Source organism: Caenorhabditis remanei, chromosome III (assembly GCF_010183535.1).
Source record: "Caenorhabditis remanei strain PX506 chromosome III, whole genome shotgun sequence".
Classification (NCBI taxonomy): Eukaryota; Metazoa; Nematoda; class Chromadorea; order Rhabditida; family Rhabditidae; genus Caenorhabditis; species Caenorhabditis remanei.
The window spans coordinates 16,988,810-17,011,001 of NC_071330.1; the positions used below are offsets into that span (position 1 = coordinate 16,988,810).

Below are 22,192 nucleotides of genomic sequence, written 5' to 3' on the forward strand. Positions count from 1 at the left end.
TATCCAGAAAGGTGAAAACGCAAGCAATAAGGATTACTGAAAAATGTGAAAAAAAATTGAATGCTCAAGATTTATTCCAGTGAAAAAGAACAATTATTTTCCGGGAAAAGGAAGGCACGAAGTGTTCTGGCACCATGTTCCAATTGGGCAATTGACTCGACAGGTTCTCTCGAAACGACGGCTACTTGGAACACAACGAGCATTGACACAATTGTAACCATTTGGACAGTGAGCTCCAACTGAACACTTTCCACCGTATCCATTGTCAACGACACAATTTCCATCGACACAAACCGATTGAGATCCACAATCCGCTCCGGTGCTACACGCTTTTGGCGCGACGAAACGAGATAAAGGATTCCGAGGCGACATACTGATACATTTTCCAAAATCGCATTCCTCATTGGCTGAGCAGTCATTATTCGTAATACATCCATTCCCCACGACGAAACGAGGAAAAGGCTTCTCGACACAGGCTCCGCGAACGCATAGCTCAACGACTGAGCAGTCAATACTGCACCAAAACTGATGGGAGACTGTATACTCAGTGACAAACTTGAATACTGAAGTTTTGAAGGGAGAAGGTACAAAATTTAAGCAGAACTTGAAATTGGGAGTTTTTAAAGGAAAAACCACTGACAGCTTTTGAAAAATAAACCAAAACGTACAAGAATAGATAAAAATAAAGTGAAATAATAAGTCGGATTCTCTTCTAGACTGACTCTGGGAGACTATATGCAGAGCGATCGTCACATTCTACTTGTTCCAATATAAGACACACTTTCCAGATGGTCATTTTTGTACCAGGTATACCTTCTCACCGACATACACAAGTGGGAAAACAAGGATAGCGTTAATACTCAATATACGCCATGCGTCACTGAAATAAAAAATTGGGAGATTTTAAACCAATCTACTAACTAGGGAAGGTCCTGGACTCGGTCTGGAGTTATGAGTCGTGACCTATACCATTGGAAAGCTGTGAAAACGCTGATTCCAAATATATATTCAGTTTTTGCCCTCGATGAGTGGTATTCAAGAAAAACAAGACCAAAATTTGGAAAAATGACGAATTATTGCCTTTCTGACACACGAAAATTTTTTTGAATTTTTTTTTTCGATTTTTGCGCTTTAAAAAGGTAGTAATTTGTCATTTTCTAAACTTAGACCTTCTTTTTCTTGAATACCAGGAATCGAGGGCAAAAACTGAATATATATTTGGAATCAGCGTTTTCGCAGCTTGCCAATGGTATAGGTCACGACCCATAACTCCAGACCGAGTCCATGACTTCCCTAGTAAAACTAAACGAGTACCAAAACCAGCTAACTGTAGAACGGGCTGTTGATATCCACTGGAGAATAGAAGCGAATTCTAAAATATTAAGGGAAAACTAACGCTAACAACTTCTTGGGAGGTTTTTAAACATTAAACAATTTGAAAATGGTCTTGTTACCGTATATGACTGTTCAAAATTTTCACAGCTTTTAAACCTTGAAATTTCAAATACGGAACTAATTTGCGATAGGTTAAAAGTACTAATGAACAGATCAACAAGAATTTTTCTGGGAAGAATTTAGCTTAGACCAATTGAAAGCCTAGATCTACGCAGAATGGGAGTTTTTGAGGGAAAAAACAGTAAAAGCTTTAAGAAAAACAATCAAAAATACAGGTATAGCGACCAATAAGGTAAAATATGAAGTCACCAGCTTATAGACGGATTCTGCTCAAGACTGACTCTATACTCTGCGTCACATCCTGCTAGTTCCATTATGGGAAACTGTTTTTTTTTCTCAGATGGCCACGCACGTGAGGATGACTTCTATAACAGAGATGTTGGGAAGTGAAAATTTTCTTATCCGGAAGTCGGAAGTCGGAAGTTGGAAGTGATTTTTCTTATCAGGAAGTCGGAAGTCGGAAGTCGGAAGTAAAATTTTTATCCGGAAGTCGGAAGTCGGAAGTCGGAAGTAAAAAACACCCGGAAGTCGGAAGTCGGAAGTCGGAAGTCGGAATTCCCAACAACACTGTTCTATAACCTGACTGTCTATGTCCCAAGTTTATCTTCCCATCAGCGTACATTTGCTCGTGGGAAATTACTTTCACAAATTCTACTAATCCAATGTCTATTTAAAGTCATCTAGCATATCTTATGAAATGAAAGCTGAACTATTTGAAAATAGTTATTAATTATAAAGGCGATAACAAAAAACAAGAAATGATACAGAAATATATGTAATTAGTCAAATTTAATTAAACGCACCCATGTATCCTAGCGATATGTAAATTATCCAGGTGCCATCGGGACTAATGTTATAGACTAATGTTATAGATATTGTCATTGTTGCGTTGGTTACTGTACATCTGATAGGTTGCCAACGCGGATGTTCCCAATATCAGGTGACGGATGTGTGACAATAATTTTCTAACTTCGTTCAGGGAAAGAATAGCATAGTTTATTATAACAAAAAACATGCATAGAATGAACGTTTGGTTCTAAAGTTCAAAATTTAGGTTTTTCAGTGAAATTTTCTATCATACTAAGATTTAAAACTTGAAATAACTCTGAAAATCAATAAAAATGTTCAGATTTTTAATAAAAAATGGTTTTTTGAAGCCGGGTCTTGCCGTGATAACTATGATGAAAAGTTAGGATTGTTAGTACAGTATATGGTAATTTCAGATTTTCGACTTCCTAACTTTGGCTCTTCGTGAGTTCAGCATTCCGCACAAATCTCCCAGTAACTACTTGATTTCAAGATTTTTTCCTTCCCACCAAATCATTCAGTTTACCAGATTGACTTCTTGAATTACTCTTATGGGAAGATATCTCACTAGTGAGAGACGCTCATCTGTGTATTCTCAGGGATGTCTTCCCATTCGGTCATACAGGTGGACTAATAGGTGCGAAAACTTGCTTTTATATAAATTTATTAATTATATTCCAAAAAAAAACAACAACAACAAGAAAACCAAAAAATGATGCAAAACAAGAAATATAATAACAAAATGTTATAAAGAATAATTATTAAAAAATAAGTTTCTGTTGGTATGTGACATATTGGGGAACAACATATACGGGAATGAGGGGAATGAGATAGACAGGTGGGGGTACAGGTACAATGACAGGGGGCTGGTAATTAAGAAAATCTCTGGGATCACGTCCGTGAATGCACCAGTAGTGGAAGTTTTCTTCCGGTGCTCCTCTAGTGTAGACTCCTTGCATCCCTTGCCAGTATTCCTCCACTCTTTGGGTCCCAAAGTTGATCCATGTCCCAGAAAACGATTCCTCCTCAATGATCTTCTTGTAACCGGTGTTCAACCGATAACAATTATCACCTTCATGAGCAACGACAAAACAGTGATGGAGTTTGTCTTGTGGTCGCTTCAGGTAGATCATTATGGAGTCATCGCGAGTGCTCCGCACATTTGACAGAAAGAGATGCGCGGAGCTGCAGATCATCTCTGCGATGTGGCCGGAAACATTGTGTTCGATCGTTGGCCAGTCCTTTGCTCCATTCGCGGCAATGGTGAAGTCCTTTGAGTGCTTTTCAAAGATGTGCCTCACGGCACCTTCACAGATATTGATCTGCAAAAAATGGGATGATAAGTAAAATGACAAGATAACGTTATGGGGGCTATTCACCTCCGAAAAAACAGTGTTTTTACTTCGTGGTTTTTTTTTAAATGAATTGAGGGAAAACACTTTTTTCCGAACATGAATAGCCCCATTATGATCATAAAATTAAGTTTTGCTTCAAATTTGGAAATCCTCAGTGGAGACAATACTTTAGCAAATTTTATGCTGATTCCGCTTTGTTTTTTCAATTTTGCAACCGAAGTCTGTGAGAAAAGTTATTCACGTTCTTGTTACAATTCGATGCAAAAATGAGCATTTTCAGGATTCTTAAAAGGTGCATGCACCTCAATTAGAGTTTTTACGGTGATAGGAGAAAAAAATTCCAGAAAAACACGTAGAATGTCGATTTTGAAGACTCGTTTTGCAAAAAAGCGAACAACTTTTCTCATTGACTTTCGTTGTGAAATCTGATTACAGACTAGGAATTAGGGTTGTGTGAAAAAGTTTTCCGAAAAAAATTGTGAAGCTATATTTTTCGTACCGAAAAAAGAAAAAAAAATTTCGAAAATTTTTGAGCGAAAAAACCAAAAAGTCAGGAAAAAACATTTAGAATACAAAATTTGAAAAATTTCAGGAAAAATCGAAAAATCTCTATTTTTGTTACCTAATTGTTGAAACTATCTGTAGAAACTTCCAAATTTTGGTCTAAAAATGTTTTCTAAAAGTTTGGACAGAAACAGTTTTTGCCGTAAAATTTTTTGCACAGCCCTGCAAGAAATCAACTCAAAATTTTTAATAAAATAGTATTAGTTCCTACTCTAACCTATTTTCAATTTGATTACACCAAAAAAACACGAGAGGAACATGATAAATTAGAAATTTTACTTACTAGACTCCCGCCAATCGGAAATTGGCGCAGAATCCTTGGCTGCCGCTTCTGTTGTGGAGGTGGTGGGGCCATTCCATAGTTGACAGGGGCTGGGACCATGTTGAATTCCATCGTTGACTGAGATATGCTGAAAATTAGGAAATATTCAAAAAGAGTAGAGTTTGACTAAAAAAATTGAAGAGGAAGGAGTCTCAAAGTCGATAAAACGTAGAAATGAGATAGTCACCTATTAGTGAGAACACAATTTGCAAAATGACGACTAGAACCTCCGTATGGTACATCTGAGAAAAATGAAATGAGAAGATGCATGTCCCAAGATACCCATCCCGCCCGTGATCTGAACAGAGTTCTCTGGGAAAAATCTCAAGTTGAGAGTTCATGAGCACAGTCATTTGCCGCCGAGCTGCACGTTCCAATTTTCACGTTTCCCATGGGACGACTCACACCTTTTAGAAGTAATCTGGAAAAAAAACTTTGCGATTGAAATTGTCTGTAAACTATCTGAAAGAGCAGTAAGGAATTTCTTGAAACTATTTTCCAGATTGCGGACTTTTGAACACGGCTTTAAACTTTTTTTCTTCTGGGAACATTTGATTTGAGGTTTATCTTCTTCTGGCATGTTTTCTGATGGATTTTCACATGTCAGAGTTCCAAAATCTCTGAAAGCCTGCCAGCTGCAAGAATTGGTGTTAAAGTATTCTGGGAAGATGTCTCACCGTATTCTCATCTTGTCATCTGATGGATGTCTTCCCATTCCGTCATCCGTGTTCTCACCTCTATGTCCATCTGCTTATCAGTATATTAAATTAATAAAGATAAAGATAAGGGTCTACCGGAAAGAGCAGCCGGCAAAGGCTGGGTGAAGATTCCAGATAAAGATTTCTCAATTTGAAAAACGTAAATCACAAAAAAACAAGTTTTCCAGCAACTACTTGATTTCAAAATATTCTCCTGGGAGAATGCACTAAGATCATCTTGGAGCCTAGCTTACAGTTTTCAGAAAAGTTTTAAAATTTTCCGGTTTTCAGACTATCACTTTCCATCAAATCATTCAGTTTTGCAGATTGACCTGATGAATTGTTCTTCTGGGAAGATATCTAAGTGAGACGCTTGTCGTATTCTCATTATGTCTTCTCAGGGATGACTTCCCATTCAGTCATACACTTGGACGGGCCGATGAGAAATTAATTATACTTTTGAAAACTTGCATTGATATAAATTTATTAACAATTAGAAAACAAAAACAAAGAAACAAACAAATTATGCCAATCATGAAATATCATAGTACAATATTATTAATTATAATTATTAAAAGTATTAATAAATGAGTTCCTGTTGGTATGGAACATGTTGGGGAACAACGTATACGGGAATGAGGGGAATAAGATAGACAGGTGGGGGTACAGGTACAAGGACAGGGGGCTGGTAATTAAGAAAATCACTGGGAACACGTCCGTGAATGCACCAGTAGTGGAAGTTTTCCTCCGGTGCTCCTCTCGTGTAGACTCCTTGCATCCCTTGCCAGTATTCCTCCACTACGCCAGTTCCACTGTTGATCCAAGTTCCAGAGAAGGCCTCGTCCTCAATCAGCTTCTTGTAACCGGTGTTCAACCGGTAACAATTGTCTCCTTCATGGGCAACCACAAAACAATGGTGCATTTTGTCTTGTGGTCGCTTCAAGTAGACCATGATCGAATCGTCGCGAGTGCTCCGCACATTTGACAGAAAAATATGTTCTGAGCTGCTGATCATCTCAGCAATGTGTTTGGACACATTACGCTCGATCGTCGGCCAGTCCTTTGTTTCCCTTTGTGGCTTTGAGTGGCTTTCGAAAATGTGCCTAACGGCACCTTCACGGATTCTGATCTGCAAAAAACATAATTAAGTTAACTATAGTTTCAGAATTAAAAAAATTTTACACTGATTCCGCATTTTTTTTTCCAGTTTTTGCAGCGGAAGTCTGTGAGAAAAGTTATTTATGTTATTGAGGATCCAGTGCAAAAACAAGCATTTTCAGAATTTTTTAAATTGACTTTTTTGTTTGTTTTCCTTAATAGAAGTGCCCCCGCAAAGCCTATTTAACTCAGTATATATATTTTCTCAAAAATATCAAAAAGTTGCTAACAGAGAAAATGTAGCGTTCAAATTTTTTTCGAAAAGTTTGGACCGAAAAGTTTTTCGCCGTAATTTTTTTTCTTCAAAAACAATATAAAATAGCATTAGTTCTTACTGAAAACGATTATCTAGCAAACTACGACAAAAAACACGAGACGAACATGATAAATTAAAAGTTGAACTTACTAGAATCCCAGCGATCCAAAATTCAAACAAAATCCTTGGCTGCCGTTTTTGTTGTGGTGCTGGTGGAGCCAATCCATTGTTGACAGTGGCATGGGCCAGGTTGAATGCCATATTTAGTTTCTTGAAGCTGAAAACAAGAAAAGATTTGAAAAGAGTACAGTTTGACTAAAAATTGAAAAGGAAGGAGTCTCAAAGTCCATAAAACGTAAAAATAAGAAAGTCACCTATTAGTGAAAACACAATTTGCAGAATGACGACTTGAACCTGCGTATGGTACTTCTGAGAAAAATGAAATGAGAAGATGCATGTCCCAAGATACCCATCCCGCCCGTGATCTGAACAGAGTTCTCTGGGAAAAATCTCAAGTTGAGAGTTCATGAGCACAGTCATTTGCCGCGAGCTGCACGTTCCATTTTTCACGTTTTCCATGAGACGACTCATACCTTTTAGTAGTAATCTGGGAAAAAAAACTATGAGATTGAAATTGTTTATAAACTATCTGAAAGAGCAGTAAGGAATTTCTTGAAACTATTTTCCAGATTGTGGATTTTTGAACACAATTTTGATTTTTTCTGGGAACATACACTTGAAGTAGTTTTTCTTTTTCTGACAAGTTTTCTGATGGATTTTCAAATGTTAGAACTTCGAATCAGAGATTTTCTGAAAGCCTGCAAGAATTGGTGCTAAATTATTCTGGGAAGATCACCAGTGTCACTGTATTCTCATCATGTCTTCTCATAGATGTCATCTGTGTTTTCACCTCTATGTCCATCGCCTATCAAGGTACTAACAGTAAATTAATAAAGATAAAATTAGGATCTACCAATAAGAGCAGCCGTCAAAAACTGGGTGAAAATTCTAGGTAAAGATTTCTCATTTTGATAAAACATACACTACTCTCGTTCTTGTCATTCAAAAAGACTGCTCTCTTGAAAGAAGGTGACTCGGTTTCTTATTCTCATGGAATTTTTTCTTTCGTATCCGTTTCCAATATATTTCTAAACTATACACTATAATTTTCAGATTCGCATTCGTGAAGGGACAATCCGGCACATCTTCAAGGGTCACAGGAAGGACTTCCAGCACGCGACCGGAGGAGCAAATAATTGGAACACTGTCCAGAGAAACGTGGCGAATTATCTGAAGTCAATGATTTTAAACTCGACACACCTCTTCATCACAGATAAACTAACAACTCGAACGGACGCGCTCCTCATGTACCTTCGTCGACCCGGAGACGTCATGTTCCATCGGATTCCAATTGCTCAGGATCACGTGGAGAAGATTTGCATTCGTGATGGCACTCCCCGCCACATTTTCAAGAAGCACTGGAAGGACTTCCAGCACGCGACCGGAGGAGCGAAGGATTGGAACATGATCGAGAAAAACGTCTCGAGTTATCTGAAAGAGATGATTTTGAGCTCGACTCAACTCTTATTCACGGATGAGCTGGTGACTAGGGAGGACGAACTGCTCCTCTACGTCCGCCAACCAAGAGACAAGATGTACCACCGTATAACTCTTGCCCAGGATGAGGCGGAAGAACATGTGTACAACGTGAGCACCGCCTACAAGCTGTGGATCAATGAGGGGGTGCAATTCGCTGGAAAATGGAAACATTTTGAATCTCAATAAGAAGTTAGCTACCAGCCTCAAATGACAGGCATCTTCATAAAAACATCCGGGAACCCTCATTTGGAAAACATTCACCGCCGTCCGGAGCCACAACCTGTTGTTGAGAACCATGTCGTCCATTTTGTACCTGTCATGCCAGCTCCGTATATTCTTGTCCCCGTTCAACCAATTGAATATTTCCCTTATCCCCCACCAGTCTATGCCTGACCTTGTTAACCGACACATTTTCAAGAGAGACTGGAAGGATTTCCAGCACGCGACCGGAGGAGCGAAGGATTGGAACACTGTCGAGAGGAACGTATCAAGATATCTCCAAGAGATGATCTTGAGTTCCAATTATTTGTTCTTCACAGATGAGCTTGTCACACGGGAGGACGGAGTACTTTTGTACTTCCGCAGGCTGGGAGACAAATTGCACCATCGAGTAGCACTCGCTCAAGATAAGGCGGAAGAACATGTGTACAATATTAGCACCGCTTACAAGCTGCGGATCGAGGAGCAGGAGTTTTACGAGATATGGAAGGATTTCTTGACGCAAAATGAGGTATTTTATCAATCTGGAATGAATGGAATCTTCACGAGGACATCGGACAACCCTCATCTGGCCAACATTCACCACCGACCGGATCCCGAACCTCTTGAGACCCATTTCGCCCATTTTGTACCTGTCCAGCCAATTCCTTGTATTCTTGTCCCAGTCCAACCTATCCAATATTTCCCTTATCGCCCACCAGTCCATGTCTGGTAATGCCTTGTAATTGTATATTTTATTATTGTCTATAATTAGAGACCGCAACATTTTTTTCAAACTCAATTTTTCATTAAAATTTCCATCCTGACCTTTTCTTCAGGTAAATGGAAGTACATTTCCAAATTTTTTTCTGAAAATATTCACTCTCTCCGAAGTTACAGGACCTTTTAGTCAGCCATGGTTTCTACTGAATTTCTCTTGGGGAATTCTTTTGTTTTCCTGACCACGCAAAAAATATTTTCTGTTTTCACGTTCAATCCGTCGAATTTTTGTAAAATTTGGGAAAGTTCGAACCAGAAACCGTTTGATTAAAAACCCAGCGTCTTATCCACTGAACTAAATGAGTACAAATGTGACGCTGATAATAGGAAAATATATTTTTGACGTGATTTTTAAAAATTGAAGAGTATTATTTGAAGGATTTTCAGCTTATTTCGAGATAAAACATCAAATATCTAAAGTTCTACAATACGGATTTTTTAATTTCTAAGTGGATCTAGATCGAAATTTTGCGTAGATTCTGATTCCGTCGAAAAACGATGCGAGTCTGACTTGCATTAACCTGAACTGTCGATAAAACTACTTTTCTTTTTGAGCCTGTTGTCTTCCGACACCGAAAAAACCACATTTTACGAATCAACGGCTTTCAAAATTTTGGCCCCAGGTACCTGAAGAGATGTCTAAGAAGAATATGTCAGAAAATAGATCGGTTATCACTGTAAATTTTTGAAGTGATGCCTCGAAGTTCAGCTGGCTCCCAAAAAAATTCGACAGCACGAAAATTTAATTTTCTTTCAAAACCTATTAGAGTATGTCAAGAACTACTAGAAACAGTAAAAAAACAATGCGAGTCTGACCTAGAACAACCTAAACGTGACATTTTACTGAAAAAAGCAAAATGTTTTTTTCAGTTTTCTGAGAAAACTAAACATTTGGGTGGAACGAAAGTGTGTTCATCGGATTCTACGTACTCGATTACATAGGGGTCAAAAGTTTTCATTCTGTTTTAGCGTTCTGGGCTCTCAGGGCAGACCGCCAAACATTTCAATACCCTCCTCATGACGCCCCAGGAGAAGAAAATGAAAAACTCCGCCCACGTTCATTGCGGTCCCTATCTATAATATTCTAAATATTATTGTCTTGTATTTTTTTACTCTATTTACAATTCTCATTTTATTGTACATTATTGTATTTTTTTTTGAAAATAAATTGATCAAAAATAAAACAAGTCTTCTAGTTACTCACCGACTTTTTAACAGTACTCCCTTGCATGAGCTGATGAGAAGAGACACAAAAGACACGTTCATTCTCATCTTCAGGTGACCGGTAGGTGAGAAGACCATCTGTCATTGAAAATTTCCAGACATTTTTCATAAATCTTGGATTTTAATTGTCTTGGATTCTGAGCTTATCACATTTAGTAGTTTTATATTAAACTTTTTTCCAAAATTTCAGGTTCGAACAGACTGGCGACGAAAGACTTCCAGAGCAGCATCATAACTAAACTTAATTGTTTTTTGAGGTTCTAACTTTATATGTGTATTATTTGTTTACCATTTAAATTGATATCATTACCATTTGTTTTCCAGTTTTAATACCAGTTAAAATAAATGAATCAAAATAAAAGTTTCCTCATTTCAATAATCCATTTCCACACATTTGTTTCCAATTTTCACACAATTAAGCTCGATAGACACATTTACAACCAATTGGGAAGGGAGATGCACTGTCCCACCCTTGAACTCACCGGATGTGAGGATGACAGATGGTTCTCATACTTGGTAGGTTACAGTCAGAAGTTTATGATGTCAGAAGGCTATTCTTCTCATTTTTTTTGCGCTGTGGTTTTCTTTCTCTTATATTGATAGGTTTTACGTTTTTTATAATTTTAATCATTTTAATACAATTTTTAAGGAAAACATGCAGTATTTCTACAACGACGTCGCCTACGACTTCCAGCAAACCCCGGACCCATTTGGATATGCCAACGAGATGTATTTTGCCCAACCAGCCATGCCGATGGAGTCGTCGATGGGAGTTCGAGCGCCGATGCCGTCACAAATTGAGATGCCACAAAACACTGGATTTAATGAAGCGCCACGAATTCTGTGCGAATTCCCAATCGGCCAAATCACGGTTAGTTTTTTTAGATTCAAAAAATTACGGAAAAGCAATAATATCTATTAAATTGAAATACTTGATTCCAAAATATAACTGATAGATTAGAAAGTTCGGAAAACTTTCATCGAAACTTTCCATTTCCTGAAGTTATCTTTTGATACGCTTAGAGGTCTCAATTTCCCAATTCACACATATCCTTGATCACACTGGGAAATATAATGCATCCATTTTTATACAGGCGGCCAATTCGACAAGGACACCAAATTTGGCTCTTGGGAAGTGCGAGGAGAAGACGGAAGGGGACATTGGGAGGAAGCTTATTGAAATTTTAATAATTATAATATTTTCCAAAATGTTCATTTTCAAATTTATTTTGAACTTTTGAGTTTGCGTTAAATTTTTATATTTAAAACTGATTTCATTCTAAAACTATTTTTGTTTCGAAATTTTTAGGAAAACATTTCTGAACTTTTTTCTATCAAAAATTCTAATTTTTGAAGCACTAAAAAACTTAAACTTTTATATACTTTCGCAAAACTTCTGTTTTTGAAACCGATCAATTTCTGAATATTTTCTTTTAACTTCCCAATTTAATTAGAGCTAAATTTTCATCTTCAAATTTTCATCTTCGATATTTCATCTTTAAATTTTCAACCTTAAACTTTTCAGTATTGTCACGGGTCGGGCCGAGACGATATCAAAAATATTTTTGGCCCGTTTTCAAACATTTTTTGAATTTTTTTTGAAAAAAGTATAGTTTCAAATATAAATTTAAAACTCAATCAAAAGCAAAATATGTTTAGTAATTTGAGCACTTATACTCAATATTTTCGAAAATATTCAGAAAATTTTGTTAAAAAAAGAGTACCCATTTTTGAATCCGGGGCGGGCCGGCCCGATTTTTGACAGGTCTGAAATTTTTTACCTTAAATTTTTATCTTCAAATTTTCCTCTTTAAATTTTCAACCTTAAGTTTTCAACCATAAATTTTCCTCTTTAAATTTTCAACCTTAAGTTTTCAATCATAAATTTTAAGCCTTAAATTTTTAATTCTTGTTGGTAGTGCAAAATTTCAATTTTTTTAAATGTTTCTGTTATTTTTCCAGCCTCTGTAATTTTTTGAAGCCTAAACCCGGTTAGACCAAAAAATTGTTTTTACATTTTTCAATTTTTAAAAGTTTTGCTCAAATTTTAAAAAATTCGAAAAAATCAGAAAAGTTCGGAAATCTGAGTCACCATTATTTATCGGACAACTTCTAAAATGATCGTCAAGCTTAATCCAGATGGTCACTTCCGTCTTCTCATCATTCTTCCCAAGAGCCAAAATTAGGTGACCTCATTTTATTGCCCTATATATTAAGAATCCGAATATTTCGAATTTTTCGGTATTTTTGAAATTTACAAAAAAGAGATGATTTTTTCAATACCCATCGTTTTTAAACAGATTTTTTTAGTTTCAGGAATTCCGGAAGAATTTTTTTCCACTTAAAAGTGTCCGTAATTTTGAGTTTTCGGAAAGTTATTTGTAGTTTTGAAAAGCTTTTTTGTATTGAATGTTTTTGTTTAACAGTGCTAATTAAAAAATTTTAATTAATCAAATTTAAAAATCGGTTGTTTTCGGAAAATTGCAAAGAAATTTATCAGCTATTCTTTCTCACTAAATCAAAAACTCGCATTTAATCCATACCGTATGCTCCAATTTTCAGATCCGCATTCGAGTCGGAACCATTCGACACATTTTCAAGAAACACTGGAAGGATTTTGTGTTTGCGGCGGGAGGAGCAAGGGATTGGAATGATGTCGAGAGAAACGTGGCGAATTATCTGATGTCAATGATTTCAAACTCGACACAGCTCTTCATCACAGACAAACTCACAACTCGAACGGACGCGCTCCTCATGTACCTTCGTCGACCCGGAGACGTCATGTTCCATCGGATTCCAATCGCTCAGGATCACGTGGAGAAGCAGGTATACAACATTTGCACCGCTTACAAGCTGCGGATCGAGGAGCAGGAGTTTTACGGGATATGGAAGGATTTCTTGACGCAAAACGAGGTATTTTATCAATCTGGAATGAATGGAATCTTCACGAGGACATCGGACAACCCTCACCTGGCCAACATCCACCGCCGACCGGATCCCGAACCTCTTGAGACCCATTGCGCCCATTTTGTACCTGTCCAGCCAATCCCTTATATTCTTGTCCCAGTCCACCTAATTGAATATGTCCCTCATCCCCTACCTACCCAATATTTCCCTTATCCCCCACCAGTCCATGCCTGGTAATACCTTGTAATTGTATATTTTTTATTGTCTATAATATGCTAAATAATTTTGTCCTGTATTTTTTTACTCTATGTACATTACTTTTTATCTGTACATTATTTCTTGTTGTATTTTTTTTGAAAATAAATTGATCAAAAATTAAAACAAGTCTTCCAGTTACTCACCGACCTTTTAGCAATGCTCTCGTGAGACACCCTTACATGATCTGATAAGAAGTGAGACACAAGAGACACATGCATTCCCATCCTCAGATGACCGGTAGGTGAGTAGACCATCTGTCAATAAAATTTTCTGACATTTTCCCTTAAGCTTGGTTATAGTTAACTTGGATTTAAATTTATCACATTTAGTAGGTTTATATTAAACTTTTTTCAAAATTTCTGGTTTTTTGCAGACTTGCGGCAAATTAGTCCCAAAGCAGCAACATCATAACAAACTTAATTGTTTTTTGAGATCCTAACTTTATATGTATATTATTTGTTTACCATTTAAATTGATATCATTACCATTTGTTTTCCAGTTTTAATACCAGTTAAAATAAATGAATCAAAATAAAAGTTTCCTCATTTCAATAATCCATTTCCACACATTTGTTTCCAATTTTCACACAATTAAGATCGATAGACACATTTACAACCAATTGGGAAGGGAGATGCACTGTCCCACCCTTGAACTCACCGGATGTGAGGATGACAGATGGTTCCCTTAGCTGGTTGGTTACAGTCAGAGGTTTTTGATGGGAAATGACCATTCTTCCTTTTTTGTCCACTTTTTTCTTGTCTCATTTCGATTGGTTTTACGTTTTTTTCAACAATTTCTAAAAATGTTTTGAAGTATTTACAGCTAATAAAAACATGATGTACTTTGACAACTACAACCAGCAATCTGCCCAAGAGCAGTCTGGAATGGTCTACTGGGCGCCAGTCAACGTCCCAACGCCATTTGGAATTCCAGGACCTGTGGAAATGCCTGTGGCTCAACACACTGGATTCAATGAAGGACCACGGATTCTTGACGAATTCTCCGTGGGGAATATCACGGTCAGTTACTTTTTTCATTCAAAAGGAGCGGGAAAATAAAAGTTAAGAACAAATGTGATACCTAAAATCTTAGCACTTTTTATTGCAAAATTTTGGCTCTAAAACGTTTTGAAACCAGCAATTTTAAAACCATGAAAAGCTGACACCAAAAATTAAAAAAATTAAAACAGTATTTAGCTGAAGACTTTCTTAATAAGCCTCAAGGTTCCAATTTCCCGTCTCACACATATCCCTGATCACACTGGGAAATATAATGCATCCATTTTTCCACAGGCGAACAGTACAACAAGGATTTCAAATCTGCCCCTGGGAAGAACGATGAGAAGACGGAAGAGACCATCTGAAGGTCTTAAAGAGAAGCTTGAAGATAATTTACGAAAATTTTCATAAAAATTCTATTTTCCAAATTTTTGACTTTTCATTAAATTTCAATATTTAAATTTTATTTTATTTTGAAACGAATTTTTCGTTTCGAAATTTTTAGGAATACATCAATCACCTTTTTTTCATGAAATTTATTTTTTTTGAAACAAGAAAACAACTGAACGTTTCCAATATTACAGTTTTATACACTTTTGCAAAACTTCTGTTTTTGGAACTCATCATTTTTTGAATTTCTTTTTATAACATTCTTATTTATTTTGAGTTAAATTTTCAACCTTCAATTTCCAACCTTAAATTTCAATTTTCTATTTTTTCACCTCAAATTTTCAACTTTAAATTTTTACTATAAGTTTTTAACCTTAATTTTTAATCCTTAATTCTTAACCTAATTTTCATCTTTAAAGTTTTGAAAATCAATTTTTTTAATTCAAGATATAATTTCATAAGTAATCATCAAGTTTAATCCAGGTGGTCACTTCCATCTGCTCATCAATCTTCCCAAGAGCCAAATTTGGGAGTCCTCATCCTAGTGTCCCTGGAAATTGAGAATCTAGCATCATGAAATTTTTTGGATCTTTTGAAATGTAATAAGTAAATATATCTAAAGGTCTATGATCCGTTTGTTCAATATTCCAAAAATGTTTTATCATTTTATATTTTGTAATTTTTTTAGAAACTCTGATGATCTTTTTGTAAAACCAGTCGTTTTGAAAAATGTCTATTTTTGTAAACTTTTTAAATTTTGATTTATAAAATTTTAAAATAGGTATTTTTTGGGAATATTACAAAAAAATTTATCAGCTATTCTTTTTCACAATAACAAAAACTTTGATCCATACCGTATGCTCCAATTTTCAGATTCGCATTCATGATTGCACTCCCCGCCACATTTTCAAGAAGCACTGGAAGGACTTCCAGCACGCGACCAGAGGAGCGAGAGATTGGAACACTGTCGAGAGAAACGTGTCAAGTTTTCTGAAGAAATTGATTTTGAGCTCGCCTCAACTTCTCTTCACTGATGAGCTGGTGACTAGGAAGGACGGACTCCTCCTGTACGTTCGTCAACCAAGGGACAAGATGTTTCATCGTATAGCCCTTGCCCAGGATGAGGCGGAAGGACACGTTTATAACGTGAGCACCGCGTATAAGTTGTGGATCGATGAGGCGGTGCAATTTTCTGGACAATGGAAGGAATTCGGGTCACAACAAGACGTCAACTACCACCCTAGAATGACAGGAATCTTCACAAGGACTTCTTGGAATTCCCACCTGGCCAACATCCACCACCGTCCGACACCTCAGATTGCAGAGGTCCCACTGCAATATATTGTTCCCCATTTTGTTTTTTCCCCGGTTCCAAATGTCCAATTTGCCCCTCCTTCTCCACAATTCATCCAATTTTTACCTTATCCCCCTCCAGTCTATGCCTGATAATATCATGTAATTGTGTATTTTTTATTGTTCATAATATTTTAAATAATCTCTCTAATTTACACTTTATACTAATCTTTCTGTATTTTTTGTATTTTGTTTTTGAAAATAAATTAATTAAAAAGTAAAACAAGTCTTCTAATTTACCTACCGAATATTTAGCAGTACTCTCGTGAGACACCCGTAAATGAGCAGGTGACCTGTATGTGAGAGGACCATCTGTCAGAAAAATTGTCATTTGAAAATTTAGTCTGTCACATTTACAACCAATTAGGGATGGAGACGCGCGGCCTCTTCTAAACTACAAATGTGACCGCCCAATCTTCTCATAACCCTATGACTAACTAGTCCATTTTTCCGTGTGCCTGTCAATCCAGATGTCCAAATACAAAAATATTCATTTCTTTCATCAATACAATAATACTTTACTTTCTTTTTCTTCAAATTTACACACACGTTTATACTGAAAATGAGCAGAATCGAGTTGTCCCTTTTTTCAGACTTTTCGTCTCCTAGTGAGCCACCAAAGGAACTACAGTAAGCTCTCTCGGCGGGTCAGTCTCAAAGACTCCTTTGGCACATTTTGTCTCAGCTGGAGCGTCAGAAGTCAACACGACAAGATGGTCAGTCTTCTCGATGCCATTGTGACGGAGCACATCGATCGACAGGTCTTGGCCAGGCTCGACGAATCCAAAGACCGGATTGACACGGTAGAGCAAGTTGTCAGAGGTTTTCACCTGGAAAAGAAATGGTATATTTTGCTTTAACTAAGTTTAAAGGCATATTTTCAAAATCAGCTAGTCAAGACCTTTCAGAAAAGTATAATCATGGCCCCATTCGGTAGGAGTTGGGTCTCGCCACGAAAACTACTGTATACTGGATTACTGTAGTTTTCGTGGAGAGACCCAACGTAATCCGAATATCGGCATGATTATACTTTTCTGAAAGCTCTTGACGCGCTGATTCCAAAAATTCATCCTAAAAATCAACCTACTCACCTTAAACGCCTTTCTCGACTTGGTGCTATTGGCGATTTTGACAGTTTGAACACCTCCAGTTGGAGCGAATGGAAGCTTGTTTGGAGAAGCACGAAGAGTGGATGGCTTAACTGAAAATTATGAATTTATGATATCAGGGTACTGTAGGTAGACTCACTCTGTCCCTCTGGGAATTTATAGTTCGAGTTGTTCGGCACCGCCTTGAGAGTGGTTCTACCCGAGTTCTCAGCGGACAAGGATGTCGATCCCGAAGACACCTTCGATTGACGTCTTCCACTTTTTGAGGAGGCGTCAGACGAGGAGTTGACAAAGACGGCGTTGCGGTTCTTCTGCAAGTAAAAATATTTTTTAATAAGAAAAATTAGAAAGAAAAAAAAACGTTTCAAAATGAACATCAGACAGACCGAGATGAAGACAGTCATTCAAGAAAAATGGGATATTTGGACATCCGGACACCGAAACACACAGACAGATCGAAATTTAAAAAAATTCAAAATCGTAGTAGACATCAGGACAAACTGAGTTACAGTGAAACGTTTTGAAAAACGGACTCTCAAAATGAACTTAATTTTTAGACTCAAAATTTCTATTTCGGAGGAAAAAAAAATTTCCGGACATTCGGACGAACAGAGGTACAGACTGACCGAAATTTAAAAAACTTTAAATTTTTGAAAAACGGAGTCTCAAAATGAAGCTATTTTCAGAGTCAAAATGTTATATTTTTCAGTCTATTTTTTTCGATCAAAAATTGTTAAAACTTTCGGAAAACTGTTTAAAATCCGTATATTTGCACTGGACATCCCGACAAACAGACCGACAGACAGAACCAAAAAAAAACCAGAAAAACTTCAATTTAAAAATTTCCTATTGCTTTCGGAACTTTTTTCTTCCGGAAAACTTCCAATTTTTTCAGAATTGTTCCGGAAATTTTTTTTGGAATAATTCCGAATTCTGAAATTTTTGGAATTTCCGATTTCCGCACATCCCTGGTACGGATCTAAGGGAGCCAAATCTCTCATTTCACAATCAATTCTCACGGCGGACATCGGGACACACAGATCTTCAATTCCGAATAAAAACAAAAGAGAGGGAGAAAAAGAGAGAATCACTTTCCAATTTACTTCCGCCTCCTCCTTTCTCTATATGTGTCTTCTCCCCCTAGTGTGATAGTGATGAAATGGAAAGACACCCCAACACAAAAAAAAGTAATCGGATAGTGATGAGGTTGTGATTTGATAGTGTATAAATTTACACAAGTATACATATCGTACAACAGTTGTACAGAATAGAAAAAAAACGTCTAGGATTGTAATGTCGAGGTATATAAAAGGGGTAACTGCAGGCTGATAGATATCGTCTGATTCTGATTTCTACTATTCGAATCATCATGTCTTCTTCCTCCAACTTCTACCTAATCGTCATCCAGGCCATCACTGCCACCGCCATCGCTAGCTCTCTGCTCTACGCCGGTCAGCTCTACTCGGAAATCACCGACTTGCAAACCGACATCATGTCCGATATGCATGCCTTCCGTGGTATCGCAAATGACGCCTGGAACTCAATGATCGCGGTGAACGCTCCACAGAATCGTGGTGCCTATCCAGATTTCGGATCCCTCTTCGTTCGTGGAAAGCGTGCCGCCGGTGGATCTTGCAACTGTGGAACTCAGCCATCCAACTGCCCAGCGGGGCCACCAGGACCACCAGGAGTGCCAGGAGATAACGGAGATGATGGAGCACCAGGACAAGCTGGACCAAACGGAGAGGATGGAGCTGGCCAAGGAAAGTCCGCTCAACCAACCGAATGTATCACCTGCCCAGCGGGTGCACCAGGACCACAAGGACCAGACGGGCCAGCAGGAGCTCCTGGAGCTGACGGGCAACCCGGCTCCCCAGGAAACCCAGGACAAAACGGACAACCAGGTGCACCAGGAGCTCAAGGAGACTCCGGAGCCCCAGGAGCCGATGGAAACGACGGAGCACCAGGACAACCAGGACAGAACGGACAACGTGGAAACGGAGCCGCCGGAGCGCCAGGACCACAAGGACCAGCCGGAGCGCCAGGAAACGCCGGACAGCCAGGACAAGACGGAGCGCCAGGAGCCGCTGGGTCGCCAGGAGTCGCCGGAGCACCAGGACAGCCAGGAGCCGCCGGAGAGGACGGAGCACCAGGAGACGATGGAGCCAATGGAGAGCCAGGAACCGACGCCGAGTACTGTCAGTGCCCACCAAGAACTGGAGCCATCGAGGTGGAGCCAGCGGTGGAGAGCGAGTACAAGAGAAGAAAGTATAGATTCTCTAACTAGATTTTTGGAAATGATTCATATCTTCTATGATTTTTGTAAATAAAGCAACTTATTGGTCTAATATTGTCTAAAACTGCTTTGTAGACATCCGGACAAACCGGCACACAAGCTTAGCAATTCTCCAACTAAACGCGTCAACGGCGCGCCAGCCAAGCGACTTATAGACATGTCGATCAGTTTCTATGCGTCTTTTGGGCAAATCGGAATCAATTTTATGTGAAAAAGCGTCATTTTTCATGGTTTTTGACAGATTTTTCTAGAATTATCAAATTGTGGGCTATTTAAAAGCCAATTTTACTTGTTATTAAGAAAAGTTATAAAAAACGTTATAAAATCTGATATTCCCAGAAAGATCTGTCAAAAACCATTAAAAATGAGTTCAAAATCTCTCAAAGTTTGGAAAAACTTGTGTCTGGCGCACCATTAACGCGTTTTTTGTTAAAAAAAAATCTAAAAATCGCACAAAATCCACAAAAACGTGCTTTCGGAAGTCGCAGAGGCTTCAACGCGTTCCTACATAAAAATTGGTTCCCAATCTTTCGAAAATCTAAAAAAACGATTTTTGTGGCTGAAAAATCTAACCTAGACATCCGGACAAACCGACACACAGACATCTATCCTAGCTAGAAGTTTGGGCAAACTAATACCCCCACTAAACTATCCTAAGGACATCCGGACACCTAGACACATAGACACACATACAGACTTTCCGTCATCAGACACCTAGGCAAGCCCTAAGGAACCCATTCAAACTATTTCCGAATATCTGGACACCGGGACACACCGATAGACGCCACCGTCATCGTATACCTAGCCAAGCCCTCAGGAACACATCCAAACTATTTTCGGACATCTGGACACCCCGGACACACAGACAGACACCCTCGACTCACTTCTTGCTTAATCTTGTTTGGTTCGCACTGCATCGCCTTGCACTTCTTCGACTTGGACGACTTCTTCGATTTCGACGAGCGATCCTTTCTCGTCTTCTTCGACTCCGACTGACGGGCGCTGGCTCCTCCGGGCACAGCGGCGATAGCAAGCGGCGTCTTCTTGGACTTCGACGATTTCTTTCCCTTCTTGGACTTTCCGGATTTTCCGGATTTTCCAGATCTTCCAGACTTTCCGGACTTGGAAGAGCGCTGGGATTTGGTGCCCGCTGTCGAGGAGGACTTCGAGCCAGAGCGATGCGATTTGGTGGATTTTGATCCAGTTTTTTTGGACGGCTTACGGGTCTGAAATTGGATTTTTTGTATTAACAAGCGCCGGGCTCTCCCCCCTGACCCCCTTGATGATAGATGTTTCCAGAAACTCTTGAAAACGGATCCCCAGAACCTTCTAGAATTACTCACCGCCTGTCTATCCTTTCCGGAGCACATCACAAGCATGGCGCCTGTCGCCGAAGCGGACGCAATCAGAGACATCAATGGGAGCATCTTCGTTGGTGGTTTTGTTCAGTGACGAAAACACTTGCTACACTTGAGATGAAGAGAGGGTAGTAGCGAGTTGCTGGTACTGATTTCGATTATCGATCGATATCGATTGATTGGGGGGGGGGGTGACCTTTGGTGACATTTGGGGTAACGGGTTACACGGTTAAAATAATGTTCAGGGTAGGTTTAGGGGGGGAATGGCCAGGAAATTGAAGGGAAGGGTCACGCGAAAAATCAATAATTTTTTGTTTTGCTATTTGGGGATTATTGACGCATAGCAGTGTGAGGCGTGTGCTCCGTCGCACAACGGTTGGCTCAGCGCATGACTTATTTGTCGTAGTTTTGGGTTTTTTTTTTCCATTTTTGGGGTTTTCGACTAGTTTTCACCTGTTTTTGATGTGAAAAATAAATTTCAACTGAGGAAAATTGCTGTAAGGCTCAAATTTCGCCAGAGTCAAAGTTTTGATACAGAACTAACAAAAACGCGTCCGAGGTGTACCCTTTCACAATTGTCGATATGTACAGTACCGGACAAAAAAAGTATCAACTTTGGCTGTTTTCAGTGGAAAATTACCAAATTTGCGAGTGTGCCGTAGTAATTCTTAAAGTCACACCATGAAAATTTTTAATGAATCATATAGATTGAACGTAGAGCTCCAATTTTGTAGTTGACAACTTTTTTGTACGGATGCTCCCTAGAGAGTTATGATCATTTTAAGACGACAGCTCAAAAATAGCACTAATTTGCACTGAAATTGGTCGATTGGAGGGAGAAATTACTTTGTCGATTTGTAGCTTGCTAGGGAGTGCCCGTACAAAAAAGGTGTCAACTACAAAAATAAAGCCCTGCTTTTCATCTGTTTTATCCCTTAAAAATTGTACTGAAACAATCAGTGATACCGTAACACCCTCTCAAAGTTGATTATTTTCAACTGAAAAAGGCCTATTTTGCAACAAAATCTACCGATTACATTTTAGGCAAAAAACGCACTCAAAAAGTGAGGTTTTAAAATAGATTTCGATGGAAAATGACAATTTTAA

At 38.4% G+C, this 22,192-nt stretch overlaps 9 protein-coding genes across 9 annotated transcripts; 5 read left to right on the forward strand and 4 right to left on the reverse strand.

The window, feature by feature from the left end:
- Positions 1 to 71: 71 nt before the first annotated feature.
- GCK72_011753 (uncharacterized protein) lies at positions 72 to 437 on the reverse strand (the record flags this gene model as incomplete). The annotated part of the gene is made up of 1 exon (XM_053728656.1): positions 72 to 437. The coding sequence occupies one exon, from the start codon at positions 435 to 437 to the stop codon at positions 72 to 74; it is 366 nt and encodes a 121-aa protein (XP_053588233.1).
- A 2,586-nt stretch (positions 438 to 3,023) lies between these two features.
- Positions 3,024 to 5,218, reverse strand: GCK72_011754 (uncharacterized protein; the record flags this gene model as incomplete). Its single annotated transcript, XM_053728657.1, has 4 exons — positions 3,024 to 3,584; positions 4,465 to 4,591; positions 4,911 to 5,138; positions 5,181 to 5,218. The coding sequence occupies 4 exons, from the start codon at positions 5,216 to 5,218 to the stop codon at positions 3,024 to 3,026; spliced, it is 954 nt and encodes a 317-aa protein (XP_053588234.1).
- Positions 5,219 to 5,781: 563 nt separating this feature from the next.
- Positions 5,782 to 6,876, reverse strand: GCK72_011755 (uncharacterized protein; the record flags this gene model as incomplete). Its single annotated transcript, XM_003100812.2, has 2 exons — positions 5,782 to 6,330; positions 6,766 to 6,876. 2 exons carry the CDS (start codon positions 6,874 to 6,876, stop codon positions 5,782 to 5,784), a joined length of 660 nt encoding a protein of 219 aa, XP_003100860.2.
- A 630-nt stretch (positions 6,877 to 7,506) lies between these two features.
- On the forward strand, positions 7,507 to 8,400 carry GCK72_011756 (uncharacterized protein; the record flags this gene model as incomplete). Its single annotated transcript, XM_003100815.2, has 2 exons — positions 7,507 to 7,548; positions 7,789 to 8,400. The coding sequence occupies 2 exons, from the start codon at positions 7,507 to 7,509 to the stop codon at positions 8,398 to 8,400; spliced, it is 654 nt and encodes a 217-aa protein (XP_003100863.2).
- A 199-nt stretch (positions 8,401 to 8,599) lies between these two features.
- GCK72_011757 (uncharacterized protein) lies at positions 8,600 to 9,148 on the forward strand (the record flags this gene model as incomplete). Its single annotated transcript, XM_053728658.1, has 1 exon — positions 8,600 to 9,148. One exon carries the CDS (start codon positions 8,600 to 8,602, stop codon positions 9,146 to 9,148), a length of 549 nt encoding a protein of 182 aa, XP_053588235.1.
- A 1,724-nt stretch (positions 9,149 to 10,872) lies between these two features.
- Positions 10,873 to 13,560, forward strand: GCK72_011758 (uncharacterized protein; the record flags this gene model as incomplete). Its single annotated transcript, XM_003100841.2, has 3 exons — positions 10,873 to 10,932; positions 11,066 to 11,287; positions 12,979 to 13,560. 3 exons carry the CDS (start codon positions 10,873 to 10,875, stop codon positions 13,558 to 13,560), a joined length of 864 nt encoding a protein of 287 aa, XP_003100889.2.
- An 854-nt stretch (positions 13,561 to 14,414) lies between these two features.
- Positions 14,415 to 16,415, forward strand: GCK72_011759 (uncharacterized protein; the record flags this gene model as incomplete). The annotated part of the gene is made up of 2 exons (XM_003100821.2): positions 14,415 to 14,600; positions 15,843 to 16,415. 2 exons carry the CDS (start codon positions 14,415 to 14,417, stop codon positions 16,413 to 16,415), a joined length of 759 nt encoding a protein of 252 aa, XP_003100869.2.
- Positions 16,416 to 16,927: 512 nt separating this feature from the next.
- Positions 16,928 to 17,835, reverse strand: GCK72_011760 (uncharacterized protein; the record flags this gene model as incomplete). The annotated part of the gene is made up of 4 exons (XM_053728659.1): positions 16,928 to 17,152; positions 17,414 to 17,523; positions 17,571 to 17,742; positions 17,818 to 17,835. 4 exons carry the CDS (start codon positions 17,833 to 17,835, stop codon positions 16,928 to 16,930), a joined length of 525 nt encoding a protein of 174 aa, XP_053588236.1.
- A 965-nt stretch (positions 17,836 to 18,800) lies between these two features.
- GCK72_011761 (uncharacterized protein) lies at positions 18,801 to 19,718 on the forward strand (the record flags this gene model as incomplete). The annotated part of the gene is made up of 1 exon (XM_003100836.2): positions 18,801 to 19,718. The coding sequence occupies one exon, from the start codon at positions 18,801 to 18,803 to the stop codon at positions 19,716 to 19,718; it is 918 nt and encodes a 305-aa protein (XP_003100884.2).
- Positions 19,719 to 22,192: the final 2,474 nt, after the last annotated feature.